The 15722-nt window shown below is 40.1% G+C and overlaps 1 protein-coding gene across 1 annotated transcript in view; it reads left to right on the forward strand.

The window, feature by feature from the left end:
• The window catches only part of LOC138049179 (muscle M-line assembly protein unc-89-like), a 139236-nt gene that overhangs the window by 35716 nt on the left and 87798 nt on the right, over positions 1-15722 (forward strand). Inside the window, 12 exon segments of the mRNA XM_068895353.1 lie at positions 358-549; positions 1117-1440; positions 1933-2765; positions 3610-3967; positions 4849-4946; positions 5471-5540; positions 7344-7433; positions 7696-7836; positions 9201-9253; positions 9353-10011; positions 10762-10819; positions 11110-15500. Of these exon segments, the coding sequence (XP_068751454.1) occupies positions 358-549; positions 1117-1440; positions 1933-2765; positions 3610-3967; positions 4849-4946; positions 5471-5540; positions 7344-7433; positions 7696-7836; positions 9201-9253; positions 9353-10011; positions 10762-10819; positions 11110-15500 (7267 nt within the window).

The following is a 15722-nucleotide window of genomic DNA, read 5'->3' on the forward strand; positions in this document are numbered from 1 at the left end:
GTCTGGCTTGTCTCACTACAAGGAGGCAATGGGTTAAAGGGGACATACTGTAGTTTGTGAATGGATTGACTACTAAACCACCCCCCCCCCCCTCCCCCCCCCATTTATGAGTAAAATCATCTGGCGGTAAACAGGGTAAAAAAATCAAGGTCTCACTCCTAGGATACATGTAGTTCAATATTGTTTTGTCAAATTTTGTTTAATTGTGGACAGTAAACAGTAATGGCATTCTTGTTAATTCTTGGACAAATTGTATGCAAAAAATTAATAGGGGAATTTCCTTGTTGGCATAAACCTTATGGCTGTGCTTTCAGTTGATGAGGCAGCTCAAGTGTTGAGTGTTTTTTGTTGTTACAGCCTGCAGATGCAGAAGTTGGAAGACTAGTTGAAGAAGCTGAAAAGTTGAGGCAGTTAAACCATCATGATGCCCCTGCTATCTCACGGGAAGTGTCAGCAATGGAAACTCGTTGGCAGAGGTTTTTGTCCAGGATGGAGGACCACAGAACTATGTTGGAGGCATCAATTGAATTTCATCAACTTTATGAACAGGTTTATCAATCTCTTTGTGATTCTGCTTGCTACTCTTTGGTCCTTTGTATGGAATTTTTTTAATGTTTAAACACAGATTTTCATTTTCATTGTTCTTTTGATGGATAATACATGTAGCTGTAACTCTTTGCTGCTTACGTCAAGAATTGGGCATCACATAAATTCCTAGTTAGGTTTGCATATCATTCATGTTAAGATGAGCATTAATGTTTTCATTCACTTCCGCGCAGGTGTTTTTAGAGATTTCCTCTCACAATTGAGGATTCATGAGTGTTATTGACTATGGTCAGGTTTTTTATTGTCTAAGGACTAGGTGCGGAGTGGAGAACATGTACAGTGTAGTGTATTGAGCATTGCTCATGGACCACATCCCAGCACACCACACCTTTTGTCACCCTGATGACAAAGTGCTAGTGCTTTACTAGATCACCACTTTTGATCAAACAGTCCAGAAAAGTTGTGATGGGGAACTGAGCTTAAAATGTTAACTCAAGGTTAAATAGAAGTCGTTTCTGCAGCTTTTTAACTTGCAGTGTACAACAAACTTCTTTTTCGTCTGTTTGGCAGGCATCTGTGTGGATCAGTGACAGTGAACACTTCTTAAAAACCACTCAAGATGGTGCAAGGAGATGCAAAACTGAGGAGGAAGTCATTGATCTTCTTGATATGTTGGAAGGCTTTGTGAAACCGGGCCTGAACAAGCAGGAAGCACGACTGAAAAAGCTTAATGAACTCTCTGCCAAACTCACTATGGATGAACCTCGTCACAAGGCCAAGGGCCTCATGGCTAAGCAAAAGGAGATTATTACAAAGTTTGAACTCATGGATAATGACCTTTTCCGTTTGGCGGAGAGACTCAGGGAAAGGAAACGCCGTGGACTACCTCCTAAGGTTAATTTTCAGATGATGCTTCACAAAATGATAAAATAATGAATAAATTATGTGGATAGAAGAACATAAGGATAATTATGGACAAACATGAAAAGTTAACAAACCCTGATTATGCATACTTACATACAGTAAATGGTTGTTGTTCAAGAGTTGAGTATATCTTAATATTATTTTCACTATGCTTCTAAAAGTTGTCATACCAACAATAATCTGATTTAAGGTACAGTATTTACCAACTAAGTTTCTCAACACAGTGAACTGAAACCCTCAAGATACAACCCAGGCATTTATTTTAAGCAAACTCTGGTCTCCCCAAATGTCAAATGTCGGGAGTTTTCCCACACTCCAGACATCATGTTTCAGTTTGATGTTTGAGTAAGGCATTTGGGGACTTAGAGATATGTATTATAAAGGCTTTTTTGGGTATTATTCATTAATATTGTTCTTTTGTGTTTTATCAAAGCAATCGTGAAAGATAGTGTTGTCTTTCAGGTAGAGGAAGTAACAACAGAAAGTTTCGAGGAATATGAGAGAGACCTATCAGCGTCAGCCCCTGTTCCAAGTGAGTCTGAACAACCGGTGCGTGTGAATGTCCTGTCATCATTCATTGATGGTGTACTTGGTAGCAAAAGGGCAGGAGACCGAGAAGTATTTGAAGAGGCTGGGCCACCTAAACGTCCTCAAGTGTCAGTCAGAGTGAGGTCTGATATGCCAGTAAGCCTAGAAGCTGAGCAAAAGCTTGCTCCCATCATCAAGTCTGAAATCCAAGGTTGGTTTGAAAGTGGCAAAGCTGTAAAACCTGTTGAGATCCCTGAGCATGAAATTCTGGTTCATATAAGCGAAGACACAAAGAGAGAACCTAGTGAGATGGCTTTGGCTCCTTGGGGTGCTGAAGTAGTGAAGAAAGATGTGACAGTCACTTCATTAGGGCCCTTTGTTAGCAAAGATATTGAAGTTGAAACAGCTTTGCAGACAGAAACAAGTCAACCAAGCTCTTCAGACCAGGCTCAACTTACAAGGAAGAGGGTATGGAAGACAACAACAAGGGAAACTACGACAAGCATTAAGCAAGAAACAAGAACAGAAGTTGAAATGCTTGTTGCAGAAAAACCCGAGATGACATCAAATCTCTTTGTTTTTGGTGCATTACCACCTTCAGAAAACCTAACGGTGGAGGTGCGATCCAAGAAAACTGTTGAGAGTACACCTGACACCTTAGAAATGACAAGTCCCAAAGAGATTGACAGAGTTGAAAGGGAGATGCAAGCAGCAAATGAAAGTATTTGTAGGAAAATTGAAGAGTCTCTTGCAAGCACTCGTAGGCCGTAAGTACACAGGAGTGTTTCAAACAACAGCTCACAGCAGAACTGTGCAAAAATAGTCTGCATTAAGTTTTTGGTGTTGTGGGTGTGTATGATTTTCAGTGTTTGGAGTTTTGGAAGCTAGCGTGAGATTACATGAATTGTATTAAAGTTTTCCCTCTACTTGGTGTAGAAAAGGCACCGGACTACACAGATGATGTAAAGCAAGAGGAACCTACATGTAAACAAGGATCAGTACCTCTTCAGTGAAATCGGTTATTTGCCAGTATTGAGTCCAGTACCAAAAGCAGAGTTTGAATGCTTCCTAATTTAGTTTAAACCCTATTGTTGGTTTTCACTCGTGTGATTAACAGCCATGTTTTTCAACAAAAACAAAAGAAAACGTTTGCATAACAATAGAGTTAAATTCTGAGAGGATTTGGTCGGGACACAAACATGGCTGCCGTTTTTTTGATTATGGGCACAAACAGGGCAGCTGTGACGTCATGTGAAAACCAAGAATAGGTTTATTATAAATTTACTCTTGCGATGGTCTGAGGTATAAAATATTCTGAAGCGTGTACTGTACATGTATGTTATGGAACATCTATGAGAATATTCAAGAAAGTGCTGTAGATTATTTTAATGAATTTGATTTTTCATCTACTTCATTAAAACTAGATAATGTAGTGTTGGAAGTGAGCAAACATTTAATTTTTTTTCTGGCACAATAATAAGATAGAACAAGAAAATTAAAATTGTCAGAATCATCTTTTTTTCTTTTGTATGGAACTTGAAACAAAATTAATTTGAATTATTTCAAGTTGTAGGTAATTTACAGTATGTTACCATGTTTCTTTTGTCTTAGTGTGGAACCCAAAAGCCATGCAGAGATTCTGATTCCTCAAAATGCTGGCTCTGTTTTGATATTCACACCACCAGACACGCCGCGAAGACAATCTATTCCATGTGTTGACTCAAGCCAGTTGCCCAATGGCCATGCTACTGACTTTGATCAACCAAAGGTGGAATCTGAGGTCCGTCTTAACACCATACCCCAAGGATTTGACTTTGGTGCCATAGAGCTGACTATTCCATCTCCTTTTGTCAATGGGGAAGTGCCTAATGTGAAAAGAGAGTCAGCTTTGCAACGAATGGATGAAATCACGGACAAATTAATTGCAAGTGAAATTAATTATCTGGATGATTTGAGGTCTCTTACTGAGGTAAGAACTTCAACAGTTTGTTGAAATGGGATCTGCAAAATAGCCTATAATAATACAGTGTGGGATTTGAACAACAAACTTTTGGGTAGTCTAAGAGTTTCTGTTGCTTTTTCGTATTGTAAAGCAGCTTAAGATGGTGATGTCATTCTCAAATGCCTTTTAGGGTGGTGTACTGAAACGCCTGTACACTAAAACAAACTAAGCTACATAATTATGTATCATGATCTTGTCCCCCATGAAAATTCATTACTTACAGATTTTCTGAAAGCAAACTGCCGCATTAAATACAGGACACACAACACAGCTGCTCGACATAATTATTGTTAGAGTTGTAGCACAAAATATAAGCAACCTTTCTGGTTGCACGCCAAGTGTGTCATTTTAGTTCACCTGTGTCATTTGGCACACTAGCATGTTATTTTACTCACAAGAGGTTTGCTTTATTTGCTTGTGTGTACATTCACAATGGTGAAGACTTCACTGTGTAACTTGACACACATCTTTGTTTTTAACCTGTGCTAGAAGCAATACCTGTAGCAAGTTTTAATGATCGAGGTGTATTAGCACACTGCTTGCAGACTGGTGTGAATTTCCCACACTACCTTTTTTGTTAAGTGTGTTTGTGTATTCACCTTTTTCATCAAAATCCTGTGAATGGTCTCATTTTATTTTCTCATGAGTTTGTGAGCATTTTTCTTCAATTTATTTTAAATACCAGTTTCGGTGCACAACCCCTTTAAATTACATTGCATCAGATTTGCTTGTTACAACATATGTTACTGCCCACAGTGTACTATGTACTATGTTTGAATTGCCTTTATTTTTCTGTTCAGGTTTGAACCATCACTAGTATTTTGAAATTAAAAATTGTTTTTCCCCAGGATTACATCGACCAGCTCCCCAAAGCTCCACCGGAGATTTCAGACAGTAAAGACACTATTTTTGTCAATGCTGAGGATATCTTTTACTTTCACAAAGTGTATGTTACTGTAATAACGACATGTATAATCTATTGTAAATGCTAACCTGGTGTGGAGAGTTATCAATGTACATGTAGCTTAAAGAGTTACAGATCAAGACCCAGCAATTCGACTTGTGTCTGGTGTGGAGTGTTCCTTTTTTCCAACTTTTTAAGTAGAGTAGCCCCAAAGGTTGTCTAAATAAGCCTTCATGTCATCTTGGACAAAATTTGCTGGGTTGCTCGCATGAGGTATCCACTCTTTTCTCAGGATTGGAGGTAAATTTGTTATAATTCTTTTGTATGGATAGTTTGTTTCTTTTCTGTTTGGCCAATTTCGGTAGCAGATTTGCACAATGCTGATTCTATTGCCATTGGATTCCAGGCATGACCCATATTGCAAACCTCAAAGCCATTCTTCTTAACATTTCAACTCTCCCCAAAAATGTCCGGCCTCCTCTTTGTAGATGGTGTAAGCATTTGGGGCAATAATATTGCACATTTGGATATATTTGATTCGTGTACAATCTAATATTAATTTTCAGAATCTTTCTTGGAGAACTGAGTAGGTGTAGAGGAACACCTTCAGAAGTCGGGAAAGTCTTCACGGAAAGGGTGAGAAACTGGCTTGTTCATGCAACTGTAGTTGGTGTAGACTGAATGCATAAATGGTGGTCAAAAAAATTCTTTTGTTTATTAGACTCACTAGCCTAGTTTTCATGGACAAAATACAAAAGAAATGTTGCTTGAGAGCAAGGCTAGTGAGTCTAATTAGCACATAAACAAAAGAATACATTTTTGGTCGCAATTTATGCATTTGGTCTATACATGTACAGATGTAGGTGTAATACAACCAAGAGAAAGATGGCAAATTAGTTGCTTCAATGGGAGAAAGGACAATTTTATTGAAAAGTCCTAGGCATTATTCAAAAATTAACAACACCATTCTCGACCCTGCAGACCAGCAGCAGCACACATTGATGAATAAGGATCTACAGTGTACATAGATAACTGGCCTGTCTCCCCAGGAGCTCTTGTAGCTCAATGGGTAGAGTGTTCGATTGGTGTGTTACGGAAGTCACAGGTTCGAAACCTGTCTTAAGCTACAGTAATACATGTACGAGCAACAAAAACGTCCAAATTGTCTCCCCAACATTGCTGCAAAACTAGTCGAAAAGTGATGTTCATTTAACATCCCACGCACAACCTGTCTCAACAAAAAAAAATGTGTTGCAAGTTGCATGAATTCAGGTCACATAAGCTTAATTAATCTATGAAAACAATCAAGAGCGCCTGAAAAGTGATTTTGTTGCAAAACAAGTTGCCTTGGAATGGTAAAACGGGCCACATTTTGGAGATTTTGTTGCAGAAAGTAGAACGGACCTCCACTTCCGGCAACATGCCGCAGCAAGTTGCAACACATTTTTTTGTTTTGAGACAGGTTGTGTGTGGGATGTAAAACGTGCAACATAGTTTTTCAACTAGTTTCGCAAGGCAATGTTGCGAGATAAGTTGGACTTTTTTGTTGCTCGTATTACCGTAGCTTTAGGCTGATGTTTTTTAAAGTGCCCCAAACCCTTCTACTTGGTTTTCTTTTGGTAGATTTTCATATCTTTCAAGAACTCATTTTCAGAAAGTTTTTTTTTAAAACATTGATTCCTGATTTTTTTTTTACAAGTGCTTGAAGTTATTGAAATATTTAATTTTTGGTGCGTGTTTAAGCCCTACTGGACAAATTATTGTCTCGTAGGCTCATCAGGAACAAGCCAATGAGAAGCGTCCGATATTTGATAGTTTTTTAGCTGTGACCTAAGAAAAGGACATTCCAACAACTCAAGCTTGCGTGATGTCCTTTCCTTATGTCACACTTGATATATGGACACATATGGCCAAGCAGGGGTCCAACGCAATCGATAGGTGAAAAAATAGTCAAGACTGCCTTTCCTTTTAGCCCTCATAAAAATCAGGATTCAATATTTTAAAAAAAATTGTGAAAATGAGTTCTTGAAAGTTATGAAAATCTACAAAAAAACAAACAAATTGAAGGGTTAGGGACACTTTAAGTTGTCCTTGCACCCCTTGAAGCAACTGCACATGTAGTTTACTACATGAGACTGGCTTGTTGTATGCCTCTTTGTTAATGTTGGACAGATGAATCTTTCAGACTAGCAAGGGGGCCCTTTTCTCTCTTCTAAAATTGCAATTTGCTTTGGTAGCACTAGATTGTCAGAGGCTGTATGTAATCCTGGGGTCGCTTGTCTATTAGTTTTGTAAACTTGAATCTTGTGAACATCCTGGATCAACTCAAGGTTGAGTTTGTTCCAGGGCATACTCTGGTTTGCCTCGAACTGAAGCAATTTCTGTTAACAACCAACCTCAAAGCCTTTTCTGCCCTTTAATGTTTGTTTTCAATCACAGGAGAATGAGCTTGACAAGTACATTACCTACTGTGATGGGAAGGGGGACTCCGACAACTTTATGGAGTCACAACCTACAGATTTCTTCGAGGTTAGAGCTGATTTACTGTTTTAAAACCTTGCAGGTTTTTTGTTTAGATTGTTCTCGTTTTGAATAAATAATTGAGAATAAAAGTAAGGGAAATTGGACACCATTTCTGTAGCAATTTTGTTGAGGCATCACTTATAGAAAATTAGAAACGTTATTATACATGTACCTGCTGCAAGTAGTGAATAACTCGATATTTATTACTAAAAAATTTGGGTTTATATTTGATGCCTTTAATGTTGTGGTTTTACTGTCATCTTTGTAGAAGTGTGAGGCAGAGGCATCTTGTCATCCCATCGAGGAACTCCTTAACAGGCCTGCAGAGCGCATTTTAGAGTACAGAGCATATCTGGGTGATCTTTTGGAGTGTGGTCGAAAGGCAGGTGTTGATACACATGACCTTGAGGTAATGTTGGATGTTATTGAAGAGTTTTTTCTTTTTTTGATGAAATTTTGTCTTTTGCAATTTCCTTTTTTGTTATGACTGAAGTGAATAGGCAATGCTTATGATAATCCTCATACAGCATAGAGTTTCATGGTATGTAACATAGGGCCCTCTTATCAAGTCATTTTTATGAGTGGGAACCGGAATATCCTTGAAAAACCTATTAGAGCAGAGTAGAGAAGGGAATTGATCCTGAACTTGACAGGTGCAACACAGAAAAGGGTTTATCAACTTGGTTGATTTGGTAAATTGACCACTGTAGAGAAATTTGAAAGCTGATGTTTCAAGGATTAGCCCTTCGTCAGAGCGAATTAGGGGATTATGGGTTGTTGCCGTGTTATATGGTGAAAGATGGACCTACATGTATGCTATTGGTGGGGATATTTAACAAATATTATCATTCGATGTATTTTTCCTTCCTTTTCATTGTCCGAGAGCCCACCGCGTGACCTGCAAATAACTGCCTAATACATGTACATGTAACATAGGTGACAAATTACTCATAATTTTGGCGTGAAATTTCAGCGTTAATGTATAATTTCAAAATTACAATGTCACAATGGCGACCTTTCCTACAGTGCCAGGATGGTGTCTTTTGAACGTAATTTGTCACCTATGATATTAATAGCTAATCAAATGGTATACTAGTGTAATTAGGGACACAATGCCCGTGAAATTAGGGAATAATTTCACTCGTCACCATTTGATTACCCATACAAGTATTATTCTGCTCATGCGTAATTGAAACCTCGCTCTTGTGTGAAAATGGCAGTTCGCTTTCCTGAGCTTTCAGAAAGTTCTTTAATTGTTGGGAATTGTGAAAAACAAACTCAGTCATCGATGGTAAAACAATGATTGAACTTGGTTATCACAAAATATTGTGATTTGTCAGTGTCTCGCAGATCAATTATTGATCCGCTCGCCACTGGCAAATCACGATATTTTGCTCAACCTCGTCCAGTTATTGTTAATTGTTCGCCAAAGTTGAGGTGAATAAAAACCTCGACTTTGTTTCGGTTGTTATTTACTGATATCCAGGGATCCAGAGGTGATATGACATGTAGGGGATTATTTGAAAAATGTGCATTTTCTTTAAAATTTAAGGTCGGCTTGAGGCCATTTTGAAAAAATAAAAACCGCCTAGGTGATTATCACCTCAAGTGCATCCAATCACGTATGTAATTATACTAAAGCCCATTGGTGTAAGGCGAGTGTTCTCAGCGCTGCGCTAATTCTACTTCTTTAAGAAATTATGAAAAAGAGGGCTTTGTTTAATGCAATGTACATCCTTATTGAGACAGTCATTTCCATTTCTTCCTTTTTAGGCCGGGAAGGAAGTTGTAGACCGTCTATGTGCAGAAATTACCCAGCACACCCAGTAAGTAAACCGTCTTGAAAACGTTTAGCTCCTTTTCCATTCATTTACACCACTGTATCATCTGAATTTTTGTTAATGTCAAACTTTTTCATTTATCAGATTTGAAATTCTCATTAAGGAGACTCCAAAGGAAGTTGAGTTCTGTGTTGCATTACAAGATTACAGAGATGACCTCAACAACGTTTGCCTTCAAAAAGACGAGACAGTTCTGGTCCTAGATCGTCTGTCGCACCCAGACATGTACAAGGTTGTGAGGTTTCGATCTGATGGATCTAGAGATGACGAAATCTGGGTACCATCATCTGTGTTGCAGCGCAAGAAGTCAACAGCTGAGATCATCATTCCTGCTGAATATACTGTTAAGTTAAAGGCAAAGTCTAGACCTAAGATATCTGACAAGTTGGTAGAAATGAGCATTCCTGCTCCTCAAAGAGAAGTTGTAGTTGAAATGTCTCCAGCTGACTTGGCACCCGTGCCAGTAGCACCATTATTCACAATGCCGCTAGAAAATCAGAAAGTCACTGAAGGACAACCAATGCAACTGGATGTCCGTGTGTCTGGCATTCCAGAACCCAAGGTTGCATGGATTAAGGATGACCGACCATTAAGAACTGGGGAGCGTATCCATGCTGAGAAGATGGGTGATTTGCACAGTTTAAAGATATCAGAAGTCGATATTGAAGATGAGGGGACATACACTTGCCAGGCTACCAATGAAGCTGGAACTGCCATGACCACCGCAGATTTTAGTGTTGAATGTAAGCGGATTAAAAGTTGTGTGTGTGCACAATATTTTTGGTTATAAATCCATCAGACTAGTCAGTTAGAGTGTAATTCACAGCCAATATTTATTACTACCGCATACATGTTGATAGCTTACATTGTCAATGTGAAAAAAAAAAAAATTCTATCCCAATCATGGTTTGTGGGTTCATACTATAATTTGTCCTTATTAAATGGCTGAAAAAGGAAAACATGGTAATGCATTTGGGAGTTTATTCTTGCCAACGAGATGCACAAAATGTTAAGAATTAAGTCTCTCATAATATTATACTTGTCATGTACATGTCGTATACTTAACATGTATATGTCGTGAGTTAGACTCCGGCCAGACCAACACTCAGGGTCTTAAAATAACTGAGGAGAAAGTGCTGCCTTTGTAATTACACCTGCAAATGGTTTGACTTTTAAGTCTTCTCGGATAAGGACTATAAACCGTAGGCCCCGTCTCACAAATGTGTTCCATGTTTATAAGTTCTCTGTGGAACGTTAAAGAACCCACACACTATTCGAGAGTAGTAGGTGATGAAGTTCCCGGTTTTGTGGCTGTCCTCTATGAGCGTGTATTTTCCAGCAGAAGTGGCCGGCTCGGTGCAATGTCTCTCAAAAGGCTTGTGGTGTATGAGGCCACCTTAGCAAAAACATTCATAAGTCAAAAAGGACTTTGCCGAGTGCTTGGACATGTAGATGTTCCAAAGGGTAAAGTAGTTTTCTTTGCTTGATTGCAGCTGGGGAATCGGAAGAGGAACCAGAAGTCGTGGAACCACAGATCACTGTGGTTAAACTGTAAGAACGTCTTGTTCATTGTTTTAACTAACATTTTTAGGTAGAAAGTAGACAGCTGTTCTCATTTGGTGAAGTTCTTAACCTTCAATTTGCCTATAAATATGACCCATTTTGATTCAAACTAAGTGGACGATGCTCAGAACATTCAAAAGGGGGGAGTGAAATTACATGAGATGTTTGTTTTAGTCTCAGAAGAGAGGTATTTTGCGTTTAAGTTGGTTCTGCCCTCATCTATGCATATTACGTGTAAAACTCGTTTTCTAACTTTTTGTTTGATTTGGTGGTTGTAGAGAACCCAAGAAAGCACAACACGCAGTAACAGCAGTTGATGGGATAGGTGGAACTGGTTTTCTTCCCCTTGAAGTTCAACTTCCTAAGCTTGGTGACATTAGTGCCTCCGAGATCCATGTGATGTCTGAAGGTGTTCCTTCCTCTCGCCGACGCTCAATACCTCCTGAGTTTTGTACAGAACTGGAGAACAAGACAATTGAGGAAGGAGATTCTGTCAAGATGCAAATCTTTGTAACCGGCACGGCTCCCGTGGACGTGGTTTGGTACAAAGATGACCAGCCAATCACCCTGTATCCTCACAGACGATTCCATGCAATGAGAGAAAACGAAATCTGCAGCTTAGAAATCAAAGATGCGCGTTGCAGTGATGAAGGAAACTACACCTGCCAAGCTAAGAACACTGCTGGGGAAGTCAGAAAGTCCTGTAAACTATCTGTAAAGCAGGTTACCCCAACAAGTCCTCCCTCATTTGTCAAGCAGTTAAAGGATGGGTTCATTGTAGAAGGCTCCTGCACTCGTTTTGACGTCAAAGTAAGTGGAATGCCAGAACCTGTAGTCACATGGTACAAGGATGGAATGCATTTGAAAGAAGACAAGCATATGGAGATTATCCATGATGAAGATACTTCCGCACTGATTGTTATGTATGGCACACTAAATGATGCAGGGGAATACACTTGCAAAGCAGTGAATGAAGCTGGAGAGGCACAATCATCAGCACACCTATACATTTCATCATTGCAAGTACCTGCAAAATTCACCTCACCAATTGAGAATGTTGAAGTGTTAGAAGGGGAGCCTGTGAAACTGAAATGTACAATTCTTGGAAAACCAGATCCGGACATAAGATGGTTCAAAGATGGTGAAGAGATCCATGAGAGTGATAAGTTCAGAATGATGGTAAACCCAGAGAACACATGCATCTTGACCGTACAGAAGGCAGACAAGGAAGATGAAGGAACTTACACCTGCAAGGTGACTAATCCTGCTGGTAGTGATACTTGCTCAGGTATGTTGTCTGTTACTGGTGAGGGGAAGCGCCCGGAATTCACCAAATTTCTGGAGAATGCTGAAGTGCCAGATGGTAGTACAGTGCGTTTTGAAGTACATGTTCAGGGGAAGCCTTCTCCATCTGTAGAATGGCTCAAGGGAACGAAGATCCTAAAACCTGGTCCACGATTCGAAGCTGGGACAAGTGGGAATGTACACACTTTTGTTATAACAAACTGTAGAGATGTTGATAGTGGTACTTATTCATGCCAAGCAAAGAACACGTTTGGGACAGCTACTTGTGATGCAACACTTATTGTTGCTGAAGACACTGTACCCCCAAGGTTTACTAAGAAACTCCACGACTCAACAGCAGATGCTGGCAACACTGTGGAGTTTTCTGTGAAGTACATTGGCAGTCCAGAACCAAAGGTGAAATGGTTTCTAGATGATGAGGAAGTTTCTGAGGATGATGAAGGCATGGACATTGAGACCGAACCAGGTTCCTCTTTGCTTGTTCTTGAGGACATTGCTCCTAATGACTCTGGGCAGTACAAATGTATAATTACCAACATTGCTGGAAAAGCTGTGACTAGTGCACAGCTTAAGGTTTTAGATGAAGGGATTAAAGGTAAACCCAAAGTTCCATCTGAAGTTGTTAAGGCCTTGGGTCCATTAGCTGAAAAGGAGCCAGTTGGAAAGCCACCTGAGTTTGTAAAGAAACTTCTCTCTCCCCATGTAGTTGAAGGAGATGCAGTTCGGTTTGAAGTGATTGTGGATGGCACACCTAATCCAATGGTACAATGGTTTGTCGAAAATGAACTTCTTCAAGAAGATGAGCGTATCCGTGTAACCCAAGACAGAAAGGTGCATTCTTTAATAATTGGCAAGACCTTTCTTGATGATGAAGCAGAGTACAAGTGTGTAGCAGAGAATTCTCATGGTCAAGTGGAATGCAGTGCGGAACTGTTTATTGACGCAGTCAGTAGAAAGCCTGAATTTTCCAAAGAACTCAGGCCGGTTGAAGTGGATGAAGATTCTGATGCCATATTCGAGGTACAATTGCGCGGGAGTCCAAAACCTAGTATTTCTTGGTTCAAAAAGAGTACACCAGTCCACCCAGGTGGCAGATACGAAGAGAGGGAAGTCGGCGACTTACACACCTTGATTATCCATAGAACAACACCAAGAGATTCAGGTGAAATTAAATGTCAAGCTATGAATAATGCTGGGACTGCTGTTTGTACTGCACCATTACTTGTTAAGTCTGCCACTGTTCAAGAGGTGATGCAAGCCCCCTCGTTTGTAAGGAAACCTCTAAATGTACGTGTTGAAGAGGGAAGCTCTGCTTCAGTTGAGGTCCAGGTTGAGGGTATCCCTGTACCAACTGTAACATGGTACACTGAAGAAGATGAGGAAATACCTGAACGGGGCCACATTCGTTGCTTGCCAGATGGAACGTTGGTAATTGAGAATGCAGAACTGGACGATGAAGGCTTCTACAATTGCATTGCAGCAAATAAAGCTGGGGAGGTGTCTAGCAAAGTAGAAATACTTGTTGATGAGTCTACCACTAAATTGCACGAGATTGAGGAAGAAATCACATTTTCAAAGAAAGCAGTCGTAGAAAGTGACATTCTCGGAGAAGGCTTGCTTGCCTTGTCAACAGAAGATATACCCCCTGAAATAACAAAGGAACTTCAAGACCTCAGTGTAACAGAGGGCGATACAGTAAGGTTTGAAGTTAAGGTTGTTGGAAAACCAAAACCAGAGATCTATTGGAACACCAATAATGCAGAGATAGTGGGTGATAACGAAACTGTAATCGAAATCAGCGGTGACACTCACAGTCTTACTTTAAAGCATGTAGTACCAGATGACGAAGGAGAGTACACCTTTACTGCCACAAATAAAGCTGGAAATGCTTCATGCACAGGAAAGCTTTTGGTAAGAAAAAATATTATTAAGCCATCTTTTCTCTATGCACTCAGGGACATTGAAGTCACAGAAAAAAGTGATGTGCGACTGGAGGTTCGGGTACAAGGAACAGAGCCTGATATTGAATGGCATAAAAATGGGATTGCCATCGAAGAAACGACTTCTCGAACAGAGTTCGTTGAAAATGAAGAAAGAGGTAGTTACGCATATCTCATTTATGGAGCCACTACTGAAGACCAAGGTAACTATGGATGTACCGCGGCAAATGAGGCTGGTGAAGCATTTTGTGAAGGAAAGTTGACCGTTAAAGAACACGTTGTTCCACCAAGATTCCTGCAGCGTCTTGGGGACAAGAAAGTTGTTGAAGGGGCAGCTGTAGACTTTGAAGTTGAGGTCAGTGGGAAGCCCAAACCAACTTTGAGGTGGCTTAAAGATGGTGATCATGTCGCTCCTGACGATCACTTGCGAATGGACATAGAGGGGCGTATTTATACTTTGTCAATAACTCGTTCTAGACTATCAGATGGTGGAAGATACAGCTGTGTTGCTTCTAACAGTGGTGGCAGAGAAAGCTGTTTTGCCACTCTTAAAGTAAAAGAAAAACTGCACGCCCCTGAATTTATTGTACAACCCGAGGGTGCCCAGATAATTGAGGGTGGCGAAGCTCAGTTCACGGCAATGGTGTCTGGACTGCCAGAACCAGAAATTGAGTGGTTTAAAGATGGAAACCTCATACGCGACAGCCATCGTTTTAAGCTCGAATTTGGTGAAAATAAATCCGGTCTTATCATAAAGGATGCAAAACAGACCGATGATGGTGAGTTCACTTGCACGGCAACGAATAAAGTGGGAAAGGTTTCTTGCACTGTAGATCTTGTGGTTGAAGAAGCAACTGTTGCTCCAGAATTTGTAAAGAAGATGAATGGATTTGAATTGTGTGAGGAAGATTTAGTTAGATTTGAAGTCCGTGTAACTGGTACTCCTCAACCAAACGTACAGTGGTTCAGGAATGACAAACCTTTGGATGATGATCGCTATGAATTCCTTACGGATGACGATATGCATTCACTGGAGTTGTCAAATTGTTTACTGTCTGATGGTGGGATGTACCGTTGCATTGCTTCCAACGAAGCTGGACAGGCCTCGTGCAGTGCAGAACTAATTGTCAGCGAGAAACTCATCCCTCCGATGTTCACAGATGAACCAACCTTTCCTAAGATGTTGGCGCAAGGTGGTAATGTTGTGCTTGAGGCATCTGTGAGTGGGAAACCTGTTCCAACTGTAGAATGGGTTAAGGATGAAACTGCAGTTGAAGACAGCCCACACTTCAGTGTCGAGGATGAAGATGGTAAGCACAGTTTGACCATCTCTGATGCGGGACCGGAGGACTCAGGAATCTATAAATGTGTTGCAAGTAATTCAGCTGGAACATCAATCAGGACTTTTAATGTCAACATTGAAGGTGAGAATATTTTATTGACTCTGGTATTTTAGTAGCAGTTGCAAGATCTGTGTAGTCATCCCTTTGTGTTCGGTTTCACAGCGTACGTAGCAACTAGTTGTCTAAAAGTCGTCATAGAACTTGAAACCTACCAAAGGTACTCTTTAATTTTAGTGTCGCGGTACGCATGAAAGAAACATGAATTCCCCTTTTTTCTCACACAAAACCAAATGAAAGCAAAGA

The sequence above is a fragment of the Montipora capricornis genome, chromosome 5, assembly GCF_036669925.1.
Source record: "Montipora capricornis isolate CH-2021 chromosome 5, ASM3666992v2, whole genome shotgun sequence".
Lineage (NCBI taxonomy): Eukaryota > Metazoa > Cnidaria > Anthozoa > Scleractinia > Acroporidae > Montipora > Montipora capricornis.